The 15,274-nt window shown below is 40.5% G+C and overlaps 1 protein-coding gene across 1 annotated transcript in view; it reads right to left on the reverse strand.

Annotated features, from left to right (window-relative positions):
• The window catches only part of pappa2 (pappalysin 2), a 63,613-nt gene extending 48,548 nt beyond the window's left edge, over nt 1–15,065 (reverse strand). The window contains exons 1-3 of the mRNA XM_071376399.1: nt 12,511–15,065; nt 7,326–8,385; nt 1,422–1,570 (exon numbers count right to left, since the gene is read on the reverse strand). Coding sequence (XP_071232500.1) covers nt 1,422–1,570; nt 7,326–8,385; nt 12,511–13,486 — 2,185 coding nt within the window. The 5' untranslated portion in view covers nt 13,487–15,065. The remainder of the gene's footprint in view (nt 1–1,421; nt 1,571–7,325; nt 8,386–12,510) is intronic.
• Between the last annotated feature and the right edge of the window lie 209 nt (nt 15,066–15,274).

The raw sequence follows: 15,274 nt of genomic DNA on the forward strand, positions 1-15,274 counted from the left end.
TGTTAAACAAAACCTCTTTCTCTGAGCAATTGAACAAGTATAAAAGTATACAATTTCCCACATTTTTTGAGCATACAATATAGCTCAGTATTTTAATAATTTATTTTATACAGTAATTTTTGCTCATCTTTATCAAGGGTGTCAATCATTTCGGACCGTACTATATATATTCCTGTGTCATCTGATATACAAGCTTGACAATTTGTTACAAAATAAGACTGTGAAAAGTAACTACACAACTGACACTGCAAAGTCTCTCTTCTCTCTTACAGTCGTGGCACCATTGCGTCTTTCCCCGTATCATTCATGGCTTTGAGTGAAATATCCTCAATTGTGGGAGCTGTGGGGTTCAAAGAGGGGAGGGAAACCTGCAAGACGACGGTCCATCAGGGACACATCAGAGAAAGCCCAGCCCAAAACACTGACTGGCTTGTTGATGCAGTTCAACTCTGAGGACGAAGAAAAGGACATCTGTGCTGGAATGCTCCGCACGCCATCCCCAGGGCCCATAATGAATGTGCCAGGAGGTAAGACACAACCCAGAGGGAACACAACAACAAACCTGATTGAACAGAGAATAATACTTTAAAGGGGTTTCACTCCCCGGCCAAGCACTCTTTGTGAGTGATTTAAAGCTCTTCAGTAGATGGAAGAGAATACACAGAAGAGAATAGAAGACTAAAGGATAATTTACAAGAAGCAACTTGACTGTAACATAGTACAGTCTTTTTTTATTTGGTAGAGCAATTTCTTTAGTAATACACAGCCAAAATAATACCAGCCAAACCAATTAGAAAAAGACCTTCCCACTTCAGGTAAAGTTTGGATTTATGAAAGAGCTGGATGTGAGGAGAAAACTCTTACCTTTAACGAGTGCTTAAACAGTCAAATGGGCTGGCAGCGATGTATAAATGGCAAAAGGGCATTACCCTGACATTTCTGGTTTTTGTTTGGTTGTTGTCGGGATTGTCTTTACACTGGAAAGCCCTAATGATTAGGAGGCAATCTGCCGGGAAATCTATGCACGCTACAAGTGTTTTCTTTTATACCCCGGATTAAGGCTCATTAATCTTGTTACGGCTAATACTGAGAACAAAGAGTAGAGGGCAAGAGATGAGGATAGTGAGGGGGAGAGTGAAGAAGGAAGAGAGTGAATGAGTGGGAGGGAGGGAGAGAGGGAGAGTGAGAATGAGAGGGGGAGAGAGAGAATCATAACCAGATTTTGAAGACAAGGGCAATGCCTACCTGCACCTCTTCTGCTTTTTAGTTTGGTGTAATTTTTACTGACCACAAGTGGACGTCAATGTAATCCAGTTTGGCATGTTTTAGCATGCATATCATTTTGAAGGGATTGTGTAGCTCAATTACTTTTATGTTTGATTCAGGTAAAGACAGAAGGAAGGGGTATAGCAGTAGCTTACCCTGATGGTTGAGGGCCTCCTTTGCCCATGGCCAGGTTGCAGCCCCTGCTAACTCTTCACGGGCTGAGTTGTTGGCAAAGAAAACATTGAGGGTGTCTGTGCTGCTCAGGTGCAACACCTCTTTCAGTTCCTTTACACTCATATAGGCTCTGCAGCAGGGAGAAGAAGTATATGTCATTAGCATTTCTTTTTTTCTTGCATTCCCTGCTTTTAATCTGGGTCAATTTAAAAGTTTGTTTCCACAATCCTTACTCTAGAATATGTCACGTAATTTTTATTTTGTGCTGTTATAGCTGGAAAGCCTTTGCACCTATCACTGGCCCATTCGTTTGAAATGCCCTTTCGAAACCTGCCAAATAGTCTAGCCCATTAATTGAACCACCTACTGTTTCTTGGATGTGTACCACCCAAGAACTGACCAAGTGTAGCCTGCCTTACATTCAAGTTTCATTAAACAAGCAAAAGCTGTGCCAATCTGCTCAAATTTATCATTAAGTCAAATGAGCTTCATAATGCATATTCATAACATATGAAATACAGATGGATTGTTTTTAATAAATCCTTGATTGTTTATGTTGAATTCTACATGTTGAAGCACTGTTTTGGTTGATATAATCCATTCAGTATAGCTTTGGACAACATTCAGTCTGTTGAGAAGTCTAATATTCATAAACAAACGTCTTACAACACTGGCACTCCAAAAAAATACATCTGGCCTACTTCCTTTAAAAAGTGTTATACCGCACAAATTTTATAGAATTATGTTCAAAATCGTCTGTGTTTCTTGGATAATCTGAACTGGGACTGTAGAACCGTACTCAAAGGCCATGTATCTTTTTTCCATTCTGTTCATGCTTAATTTAAACCCTGATTCTTTCATTGTTGGAGAAAAAGTGATTTTTGAGAACCACCCAGTTTGCCTTGCAAACAGATTCAAACCACCAATTCTGGATCCCCTCAGCAGCAGGGGAATATCCCAGCATTAATGGCTAAAATGTCCTCCTCGTTTTTCCTGTCACTTTCTTATGTTGCCAAAATCTTCATGTACCTGGCCATTCCTCATGGCTGTCTCTCTGTCTGCTTGAACAACCCATTTGTGTAGTGACAGCAATTGGCTAGGGATTGAGTTCTATTGCCGAGCTGCAGATACCTGGACCGTAACTCAAACAGAAAAATACCAAAAATCCCAGAGCCAAAGATAAAATTGTACACTCCACAGATGCCATCAAAATGTCATCCCTGCATTAATTATTCTAAAACTCTGGATTGCAGTCAACAGATTGCACTTTTCCAACCAGCTCAGGTCAAGAGCCTTTTAAAGACCTGCGCTGCAGATATTCCAGAGAGCCCTGTTTTATGAAGCATTTGAATCTCTGGTGGATTCGCAATTCATACAGTTTTCGTGAAGGGTAAGAGGTAGGGAAAACTTTGGCAAGTAATAAAGAGAGATTACATCATTGCAAGCTATAAATCAGAAGTCAGTTCTACGCTCATGCCTTCCACACACTTAATTTTATATCTGTCTAGGGACCTGGCTTTTTAGCTGCTGTTGTTGCTCTTTAAAGTACAAATACCATCACTCCCTCATTGTGCAAAACAACACACTGACTGACTGCACTCCAAATGTATTATTAGTGCCCAAGTAATCTCAGCAACAATATTGCTTCAAATGAAAATATAAACCCCAACAATCAGTTTGGGAAAGGAGCCCCAATTTAACATATACAGTTGAAGTCGGAAGTTTACATACACCTTAGCCAAATACATTTAAACTCAGTTTTTCAACATTTGCTGACATTTAATCCAAGTAAAAATTCCCTGTCTTAGGTCAGTTAGGAATACCACTTCATTTTAAGAATGTGAGCTTCCCTCAATAAGGTTGGTGAATATTGGCCCATTCCTCCTGACATAGGTGGTGTAACTGAGTCAGGTTTGTAGGCCTCCTTGCTCGGAAATGCTTTTTCAGTTCTGCCCACACATTTTCTGTAGGATTGAGGTCAGGGCTTTGTGATGGCCACTCCAATACCTTGACTTTGTTGTCCTTAAGCCATTTTGCCACAACTTTGGAAGTATGCTTGGGGTCATTGTCCATTTCGAAGACCCATTTGCGACCAAGCTTTAACTTCCTGACTGATGTCTTGAGATGTTGCTTCAATATATCCACATAATTTTTATTCCTCACGATGCCATCTATTTTGTGAAGTGCACCAGCCCCTCCTGCAGCAAAGCTCCCCACAACATGATGCTGCCACCCCTGTGCTTCTACGGTTGGGATGGTGTACTTCGGCTTGCAAGCCTCCCCCTTTTTCCTCCAAACATAACAATGGTCATTAAGAACAAACAGTTATATTTTTGTTTCATCAGACCAGAGGACATTTCTCCAAAAAGTATTATCTTTGTCCCCATGTGCAGTTGCAAACCGTAATCTGGCTTTTTTATGACGGTTTTGGAGCAGTGGCTTCTTCCTTGCTGAGCGGCCTTTCAGATTATGTCGATATAGGACTCGTTTTACTGTGGGTATATGGATACTTTTGTACCAGGTTCCTCCAGCATCTTCACAAGGTCCTTTGCTGTTGTTCTGGGATTGATTTGCACTTTTCGCACCAAAGTACGTTCAACTCTAGGAGACAGGACGCGTCTCCTTCCTGAGCGGTATGACGGCTGCATGGTCCCATGGTGTTTATACTTGTGTACTATTGTTTGTACAGATGCACGGGGAACCTTCAGGCGTTTGGAAATTGCTCCCAAGCATGAACCAGACTTGTGGAGGTCTACAATTTTTTTCTGAGGTCTTGGCTGATTTCTTTTCATTTTACCATGATGTCAAGCAAAGAGGCACTGAGTTTGAAGGTAGGTCTTGAAATACATCCACAGGGACACCTCCAATTGACTCAAATGATGTCAATTAGCCTATCAGAAGCTTCTAAAGCTATGACATAATTTTCTGGTATTTTCCAAGCTGTTTAAAGGCACAGTCAACTTAGTGTATGTAAACTTCTGACCCACTGGAATTGTGATGCAGTGAATTATAAATTAAATAATCTCTCTGTAAACAATTGTTGGAAAAATGACTTGTGTCATGCACAAAGTAGATGTCCTAACCACAATACATTTGTGGAGTGGTTGAAAAATTCGTTTTAATGACTCCAACCTAAGTCTATGTAAACTTCAGACTTCAACTGTAAATAATCTACAGGAAATTGTAGCTCATTTTAAGCAGTCTATGATACTTTGCAACGCATAGGAAGCTCGGAAATGCACAGTATATCAAGATATATAATCAGTGGACGGGGTGGATGGCTCATAATAATGTCTGGAACGGAGTAAATGGAATGGCATCAAACACATGCAAACCATGTGTTTCATGTATTTGATACCGTTCTACTCATTCCACTCCAGCTATTATCACAATCCCGTCCCCATTTAAAGTGCAACCAACCTCCTGAAATATACAGAGCCGTCAAAAGTTTGGACACACCTACTCATTCAAGGGTTTTTCTTTATTCATACTATTTTCTACATTGTAGAATAATAGTGAAGACATCAAAACTATGAAATAACACATGGAATCATGTGGTAACCAGAAAAGTGTTTAACAAATCAAAATATATTTGACATTTGAGATCCTTCAAAGTAGCCACCCTTTGCCTTGATGACAGATTTGCACCCGCTTGGCATTCTCTCAACCAGCTTCATGAGGTAGTCACCGGGAATGCATTTCAATGAACAGGTGTGCCTTGTTAAAAGTTATTTTGTAGAATTTATTTCCTTCTTAATGCATTTGAGCCAATCAGTTGTGTTGTGACAAGGTATGGGTGGTATACAGAAGATAGCCCTATTTGGTAAAAGACCGAGTCCATATTATGGCAAGAACAGCTCAAAAAAGCAAAGCGAAATGACAGTCCATCATTACTTTAAAACATGAAGGTCAGTCAATCCGGAAAATGTTAAGAACTTTGAACGTTTCTTCAAATGCAGTCGCAAAAACCATCAAGCGCTGTGAGGAAACTGGCTCTCATGAGAACCGCCACAGGAAAGGAAGACCCAGAGTTACCTCTGCTGCAGAGGATAAGTTCATTCGAGTTACCAGCCTCAGAAATTGCAGCCCAAATAAATGCTTCACAGAGTTAACAGACACATCTCAACATCAACTGTTCAGAGGAGACTGCGTGAATCAGGTCTTCGTGGTCGAATTGCTGCAAAGAAACCACTACTAAAGGACACCAATAATAAAAATATACTTTTTTGGGTCAAGAGACACAAGCAATGGACATTAGACTGGTGGAAATCTGTCCTTTGATCTGATGAGTCCAAATTTGAGATTTTTTCTTCCAAACCCTGTGTCTTTGTGAGACGCAGAGTAGGTGAACGGATGATCTCTGCATGTGTGGTTCCCACCGTGAAGCATGGAGGAAGAAGTGTGATGGTGTGGGGGTGCGTTGCTGGTGACACTGTCAGTGATTTATTTAGAATTCAAGGCACAATTAACCAGCATGGCTACCACAGCATTCTGCAGCAATATGCCACCCCATCTGTTTTGCGCTTAGTGGGATTATCATTTGTTTTTCAACAGGACAGTGACCCAACACACCTCCAGTCTGTGTAAGGGCTATGACCAAGAAGGAGAGTGATGGAGTGCTGCATCATATGACCTGGCCTCCACAGTCACACGACCTCAACCCAATTGATATGGTTTGGGATGAGTTGGACAGCAGAGTAAAGGAAAAGCAGCCAACAAGTGCTCAGCATATGTGGGAACTCCTTCAAGACTGTTGGAAAGGCATTCCAGGTGAAGCTGGTGGAGAGAATGCCAATAGTGTGCAAAGCTGTCATCAAGGCAAAGGGTGGCTACTTTGAAGAATCTCAAATATTAAATATATTTGGATTTTTTTAACACTTTTTTGGTTACTACACGATAATTCCATATGTGTATTAAGTAACCAACTACATGATTCCGTATGTTTTATTTCATAGTTTTGATGTTTTCACTATTATTCTACAATGTAGAAAATAGTAAAAATAAAGAAAAATCCTTGAATGAGCAGGGTTGTCCAAACGTTATATGTATATAGATGGTCTATTGATCTCTCACATCTGTGAAATGGATCAGACAACATACTCAAGTTTAGTATTTCTACCTACATGCTGTGCACTATTAAGCAAAAAGGATATTATGGCAATACATCATGTGTTTTGTTTGAAACGCAAATAAGCCTGCCTGTCAAAATGAATAGAACGGAGCGGAGGAGACTTCTGCTTTCATTGTTTAGCCATAATAACTGTATACTTTGGCTTCTCTTTCCATTCCCAGTTTCACTTGCTTTCAGAAACTGTTCCAGAGTTTAAATTTGTGTGCCTTGAAGACAGACACTTAAGGCCTCTTTAGTAAATCAAGATATCGCTAATTAGGCATTAAGCTCCCAAGGTCTCTGTAGAACCTCAATATCATTACCGCCATTATCGTTAAAAACTCACAACATGCACAAAGTCCCATAATAATTACAGGGGCAGGCAGCAAAATACTTTTTTGGTTGCGGCAGCTAAGGAAGGCTAAGGATGACAGAGACAAAACCTATTTTTTTCTTTGTCAGTACTAGTAAAGAACATCATTATAAACAGATTAATTTAATTTGATATTAGATAGAAGATTGCTCTGGACCCCAAAATGCATAAAGGTATTGTTTGTGACTCATTAACGACTATTGTCTAAACGATTGGGACAACTGCCCAACGCAGCAACTATTCATATTTTTTCCCTACTTACTAAAGTAATTACAGATATAAGAGCACAGGTATAAGAGCACCTAATGTAAAGTTTTACAGGAGAAACTCATAGACCAGTGATTTCCAGGAGCAGGGTTGAGGATTCCTGCCCCAAATTTTTTTTGAAAGAAAATATCTCACCTGTCTGGGGACTCTGGGTCGAAGCAGGTCTTCAGGACATCCGTGCCTTCCGGATCACAACAGTCCCCATCATCGAAGTCATAGTGGATGCTGTTGCACTCTGTGTTGCAGACCCCGTCCCGCCTCTTCCAGTTGTAGCAGGGCCCCAGGCGCAGACAGTCCCCACCATCATGGCCCGTCAGTGGGTGGTCACACTCCGCATCACAGTGCCTGTTACCAATCTTACTGATCCGGCAGTTGCTTAGGATGAAGCGCTGGCGTAGAGATGTGTTCTGGATGGTATGCGTGCTCAGCTCCAAGCTGATGTTGTGGGAACGGAAGGCTTCGACAAGTGCCTGGTGCTGCTGCTGGATCTGGGCCTGAGAGACAGTGGGACGACTTCCGTCGTCGTTACAGATGTTGACAATGCGGTAGCTGATCCTTTTCTCTGTGCGCAGCTGCCAGTGGTTATTGTAGCCGAGGATGATGTCTGTGTTGTCACAGGCTGTTAACCCACAGGGAGGGGGCACGAAGGGGGACACATGTTCCAGCTCAGGGATAGGGATAATGACTATGGACGGGTGGTAGCCATCCTTATGAGGACTCCAATGTTGCTCTACCTCAGAGAAGTCAGCCCAGAGAGCGAGGTTTGGTTCCCTCTTATCAATCTGAGAGCGCCCTTTCAGGAGGTCCTCGTGAGTGCGAGGAAGCACCCATAACACAATACCTCCGATGTGCCCTCGGAAGTTGTGCCCAAGGTCTGATTGGTCCCCACCGAGAAGAAGTGTTCGACAGGTCTCCATGAATGGGCTGTAGAGGTTACCAGACTGCAAACGGCTCTCCGCAACCTTGGCACCATCTATGTAGAGGGTCATATTGTGACCATTGTAGCTGGCCATCAGGTGAGTCCAGGAGTTAGGGTGGTAGCGCTGATGCCCATAGATAGTCGTTGCTTTGGGAGCGCGGTCGGTACGAAGTGTAAAAAAGAATCTGGCATCTTTTCTCCCCCCGGGTTCTACTGTCCGAATACCTACTGACCATCCTTTCTCACTTAAGGAGTAGGAGCAGTTGTCAAAAACCCCTACACAAAAGGAAGACAAATATTATTTTGTAAAAAGACATAAACATTCAGCATCCTCTTCCAATGTAATTAAAGCCAAATTACCCAGAGAGTTGAGGGGTTGAAGGTATTTCCCTAAACAAGGCACTGATTCCCAGCTGTTTTTCAAAAAGAGAGACTCACATCTGGCTTCCAGATGCTCTATGCCGGGACAGCTAAAGGTCAGGGAACCCCTTCACCTTCCTTCCATACACACTGTACACACAAAAACGTGACATTTTTGGGATATTGAAAAGAAAGCTGGGAAATTGTATGAAAATATCCCTCAGGAGGGTTGGCCAATATCATGGTTAAGCATTTAATTCACTCAACGTAGTGGTTAGAACACAGCATCTCTGCCAAGTAAAAGTCTTGATACTGTATTATTATCTGGCAACAATAGAGAGGCAGATTTACAAGAGATAAAACTAGTCTGTAATTTATCTGTTAAAATGTTAATTTTGCCAATCAAACCCAGTTCAGAAAATCATTATTTTAATAGAAAAAAAAAAGTGATAATATAATTGTGGAATAAACTAATTTGTGAAATGTCACATAAGGGTCACTAAAGATTGAGGCCAAAGCTTGTAGGTCATGATGAATATAAGTGACATGTGACGAGGATATACAAATAAAATAAAAAGAGAAACTAAAAGGAGGTGGAAACATGAGCAATTCCCAAATGAGTAGTGTAGCTTCACTCTTATCAAAAAAGGTGCTATCTAGCAGAACCCTTTGAAAAACCTGTTTTGGTTCCAGGGAGAACCCTCTTGATTCCAGGTAGAACCCTTTTGGATTCAATGTAGAACCCTTTCCACAGAGGGTTTTTATATTGATCCCAAAGGGGTTCTGTCTGGAACCAAAAATGGTTCTACCTGGAAAAAAAAAAAAAAAAGGTTATCCTATGGGGACAGCCGAAGAACCCATGTGGAACCATTTTATCTAAGAGTGTATCTACAGTCCTACTAAACACAACTATTAAGTGTGGCTATTTTCAGAATTGCAATTGCATAGATAGAGGGGTTGGTAAGGGGGGTTCTATTCTCGATGATTCTTGGGCAGGGATTCAATCTGATCACACTTGTCGGCTATGCACTTTTTAAAGGCACTGTTCCTGCGTTCGCGGAGACCGCATTCACGGTAAACGCTGCATATGCCGGTTCAACCGGAAAATGACCTTTAAATTGCACATAGCCGACAAAGCGCGATCGGATTGAATCCTAGCCTTAATTGAGCAATTGTACCCAGTTGCTTCCTCCAGTCCTGGTTAAAAGACAAGGATGAAAACCTGCAGGCATTGTGGCTCTTGTGGACTTGTGGTTGCCTAACCCCCTTCAGTAGCATGTTAGTTTAACATATGAGAAGTCCCTGGTTCAATCATTGATCCTGGCTATTTCCCACATCATTCAATAAATTACATCCCAATACAAATAATACTGTGATTCTTTTCTTGATTTTCTACATTCATGCAGTGAAATAATGAATAATTAATTGCCTATATCATATTGCCTTCAACCCTTAGCCTTATTCTGCTGTTGGACTAGAGTGGGTATATCGCCTGCAGGATACGAGGAGATTACACTATCAATAACAATGTTATTTAAATTGAACCTTGCAATTCAGTTTACTCCTCCTTTTTGAAGTTTTAAACTAGACTAGACATCTTTGATTTATCCCACCTCACAGACAGCAGAGGAAACGGCTTGTAAAAAGGAATTTAGTTTTGATATTAATCCAATGATTGGGATAACTTAAAATGTATTAATTGAACTTTTCATCACATGTGGCAATGGATCTACTTGCTGGGTAGCCTATGACTAAGCATTAACCCTCTCAAAACGTGATATCAAAACAACAAGCCTGCAGGTGGCGGCCACTAATGTTGTTTCAGCGTCATTTGTCAACTTATTGTGACATGGAATCTACAGTATGTGGAAAATACATTGGATTTGCAAAAAGTCATCAACTGTTGTTTTGAGTGTGAACTTTCAACCACAGAATTATGTCATCGTGGTAACCTATTTTCAACATATACAAACCTGGTATAAAATATGTTGAATTTGTACCTTTGAAACAACGTCAGAACGTCAAAGTTATATCCATTATCAGAAAAAAACTATAGGCTGGGCAGCACTTCCTATTGGAGAGTTGATTTATCTACATTTAGTTTCCCATCCAGGGTAACCAAGCCCAGCCCTACTTAGATGTGATATTTGTCACTGACTGCTATCAATGTGCTACCGTGAGAATGATTATTGAGAGATCTCATAATAACTAAATAGATCCATTGTTGCTATCGAAGTCATTCCAAATGGTAGGTTTAACTGAGCAAATGAAATGTAACTATACTCTATAAGTCATATATAATAATAATATTTTGGCCTATTTAACATTTGCAAAGTTATCAACAGCTATTGTTTTAGTTCAACCCAGGGTTCAACTAAAAATAGACAATACATATAGGCCTAAAGTTTTGGTTGATGTCAAATGTAATCTTCAAGTTAATAATGAATAGGTTAGATTCAAGTCTCCATTTCAACCAAAATTCTAAGTTAAATAACAGGACTAAATCAAATCAAACTTTATTTAACGTGCCTTTAAAGTTTGATTTGATTTAGTCCTATTTTTTAACTTAGATTTTTGGTTGAGATAGAGATGCGATTCCAACATATCAATTATTCATTTGTAGACTGGAATTAGAGTCAGACTAAGTCAGTGGCACAAAATATACATCTCCTTAAAACGTTAATATTTGGTTGTGTTGACAACCAAACACAATTCACATTCACTTTTTCAATACGGTAAATAGCCTATTAACTTTATACACATCCCCAACTAAACCAAAAATAAAAGTTAAAGAATAGGATTAAGGCAGTGGCTCTGATTAAACTATCCAAGCATTAGATACATCTCCTTTAAATCTTGATATTTGGTTCCATTGTCAACCTAACATTTTGATAAGACTTATGTAATACAGTAAATAGCCTATAGTTAAGGCTATCTTACAAACAAATTGTATTTAACCTTAAAATTAGTAACTCATCCATGGCCACATGTTGAGGTAACTGTAACTAGAAAAGTATTATTATGTAATTATAGAAAGCGTGCATGTTCAAGATAGCATGCAAAGGTTGCAGGTCTGTGGAGATCTACCACAGGTTGTTGGAACCTTAATTGGGGAGGACGGGCTCGTGGTAGTGGCTGGACCGGAATAGGTGGAAAGGTATCAAATACATCAAACACATAGTTTCCATGTGTTTGATGCCATTCCATGCGCTCCATTCCAGCCATTATTATGAGCTGTCCTCCCCTCTGCAGCCTCCACTGAGATCTACACAATATAAATATCTGTGTAGAATCTCGAACTGCATTGATCATTTGCACTATGTACTTTTAATGTAAACTACAATCCATGTAATTTGTTTGTGCTATTTGATGAAGAACAGTAATAACACATTAAGTTGCTGTATAAATACAAAATATCTGACATTGTATTCCCATTTGAACTTTTTTTGTGCTTTGAAATGGTTGAAAGTCCAGTGTTAACACATAAAAAAATTCCCATTGCAATTTGGTTGTGGTTTTAGATGGTTGAAAGCATAGTGATAACAAATTGAGAATTCAACAAACTTCTGGCTGTCTTATTGAGTGGTGAATAAAAGTTCAAATCTCATTGATCAATGTCTCAACCAAAAATGACCCACATTTCTAAGTTAAAATGACGTGGTGTGCCCAGCGGAATTTCACCCCTTAATAACCCATTTCCACCACATAATGGCTGATTTCCCAATTCCTCTCATCTACCCAACCATGTCATGTGTGGTCTTCACACTGAATTTGATCCTTTTTAACAATTTTAACAATTAAATGTAACCATTAAATTAATATATGAATGATGAATTAAACAAACCCAGACATGTTAAGTGTGCAATGCAAGATAAATTGTGTCTGAAGTGTATTCTGAGAGAGAGAGAGAGAGAGAGAGAGAGAGAGAGAGAGAGAGAGAGAGAGAGAGAGAGAGAGAGAGAGAGAGAGAGAGAGAGAGAGAGAGAGAGAGAGAGAGAGAGAGAGAGAGAGAGAGAGAGAGAGTTGTGGAATATCACTCACCTGCTATGATGGCTGGGTTAGTCTGCCCACCCTCTGGTTTGACCCACAGTTCAACACTGAACTTAGCCCGAGGAAGCTCAATACCAGCTGTTGGATTGACCCTCAGTTGTTCCTTCTGTCCATTAAAGTACAAAGCAGACATCCACTTAGGGTGGACATCTGGGATCTGGGCACCCCACAACATTCTGGCGGGGCCGGGGTTAGGTGGTCCCTCCTGATCCCCAGGGTAGTCCTCACTCTCAGCAGAATAGTCACTGAGCTGTCGAAACGTAGAGAATATCCCCCGGGAGTTTACTATGCTTTCAGGGAAAGCTGCCCGACTGTCTTCACCATTGGAGACTGCCGGGCTACGGCGGACCCTTCTGTGGAAGGTGGGCGTGTCAGTCGGAACTCTCTGCTGCTTCTTGAGCGGCAACTGCTTGTCCTGGCCCTCAGAGCGCACACCATCAACCTCTGGTTTGTCATTGTCAATGTTTGAATCCACTGTCATCTCAGGCTGACTGGGAGGCTTTCTACTGGAGTCGAGGTGAGGAGAACTGACCATCCCCATACTCTTAACATGTCTCTCCTCCTTGTCTTTGGGTAGCACTGCCTCAGAGTTTCCCCGATTAACCTTCTTCTCACCATTGCCCCAATGAGAGGCACTATGCAGTCCTGGGTTAGAATTAGCATCAGAATTGCACCCACCTGAACAAGAGGACTTCTCAAGAGGACCTATATGATAGAGACCTCTTTGCCTTGTGGTGTATCTGCTTGGGTGAGCCACTGGAGGGAGATGTAGAACTGATGCTGAGTATGTTACTTGTCTCGGCTGTCGAGTGGACCTGCACTGTTCACTTGCTAAGTGAGCCACTTCACTGTCAGCTCTCTGAGCCAATGTGCGTTTGTACTTTTGGATATGATCTGATTGAGCAGAGTTTAGCAACCATGTGTAGATCATTATGAGGACAACAGCCAGTATTCTGAGACACAACATTTTGGAGTTTAGATTTGGAATTGATATTTTGGAATGTTTTTAGTTTATTCCTTCTAAGATATAAAAGTTGAATAAACTAGCAACAAGATCTGATTTGATTAAAACACATATTCCCCATTAAATGATAACTGGGTAACTCTGTATATTTCTAAAATAATAGTATTATAATAAATCCAAGGATTAAAACTTTTTAAGCAGGTAGCCTATGTTTTGCATAAGCAATTGCCTATTTTGGTTTGGGCTGGTCTATTTAGTGCACTGCATTCAATGCCCTTTATTAAACATTTACTTAGACTAACACTTTAATTCACATGTGTTTACAAGGCAGGTTTGTCACACCTATTTTCCTCAGATGCCAGTTTTACTTCTCGACTTCAAAACGCAGCTAAATAGAGTGCACTCAAAGGGCGGAACTGTAGCAGTATGTGACGTTGACAGTGCAAAATCTTTAGGCTATTGCATATTGAGGTTCAACTTATATTTGGTTTATAAAAGCTTCTGGCTATTTCACCGGTCAAAGGAAAACGTCAACTTGACTCACATCTAGCCTCACCTGCGCGCATCACATCAACTCGCCTTTGAAACCTGCTACACTGTAAACGGGTCATGCCTATTAAGGAAAGTGACGGTCAGAGCAGCCTGCCATTATACCGCCTGATTGAACACAAATGAGGAAACTATTGTTATTAGGCTACTGTATTTGCAGCATCAATTTAGAATTTGGAATTAATTTTTGAAATAGGTCTACTATGTCGACGTGTTTGTCCAAAGAATTCAGTGGGAATTCTATTGTCACTGGTGGGTTTTCTCTTTATCTTCTTTCAGTATAGGCCCATTCAAGTAATGCTTTCAATGTTTTCATCCATACCTGGCAAAATAAAGGTTATTTCAGGTCTTGCCACCAATCTCCCCCTTGTGCGCTGTTTCGATAGTGTCCGTTGTTGTTAACCTAACATTCACCCAGTGAGTAGGATGCAGGGGTGGCCAAAAATAATGAACAAGCTGGCTGATGCTTTTAAGACAATATTTATAATTCAAGGGCTATACTGTAAAGTCATATACAGTAAAGATAAGCTTTATTGAAATATTAACCTCAGGTGAAATTAAATGAAATGCAGTCATTAGGCGACACAATGGCAGAAATATAAGTAAGCTAGCCATAAACTATTGTCTATTGTTCTTTTACTTGCTATTTCCTTTCTCTGCATTTAGTTGCAAAGTAACAATACAAGGTATGAGACAAGAGATGAGTGCAAGTAAATGGGAATCAGACTAAATGCTGATCCTGGTAATAGACTTTCCAAAGAAAAATTGTTCGTTAAATCACCTTCAAGCGCGCGTAAAGTCCTCTTGTATCCCCATTTGAAATTGTTAATATATTTTCTGCGCTGATGAACCGCCAGTCTCGCCCTCTTCCACAGCCTATTCACAAGATCAAAACAACGCGCTGAAACGTTTTATATGTTACTTTCAGACTGACATCACTAACCCTGCCCCTACACACATACAGTAAGTGAGGAAAGTAAACCTCTCTATTCAGGCAGTCACTCTACACACAGTTGACGTCGAGTTGTATGCACTGTCCGTCCTCCTTAACCGTATTCTTTGAGGCACTTTTATGAATAGGCTAGTGCACAACAGCCACTGAACAGTGATTCTGTCTGAGTCTCACACCATCTGAACACCACTCTCTCACACACGGCCCATCTGTTTGACACATGAGAAAAGTAGTTTACAGACACAAAGGATAAACCTATGTATTTAATTAATTGGAATAAAAACGAGCAT

This window comes from Salvelinus alpinus, chromosome 30, assembly GCF_045679555.1.
Source record: "Salvelinus alpinus chromosome 30, SLU_Salpinus.1, whole genome shotgun sequence".
Classification (NCBI taxonomy): domain Eukaryota; kingdom Metazoa; phylum Chordata; class Actinopteri; order Salmoniformes; family Salmonidae; genus Salvelinus; species Salvelinus alpinus.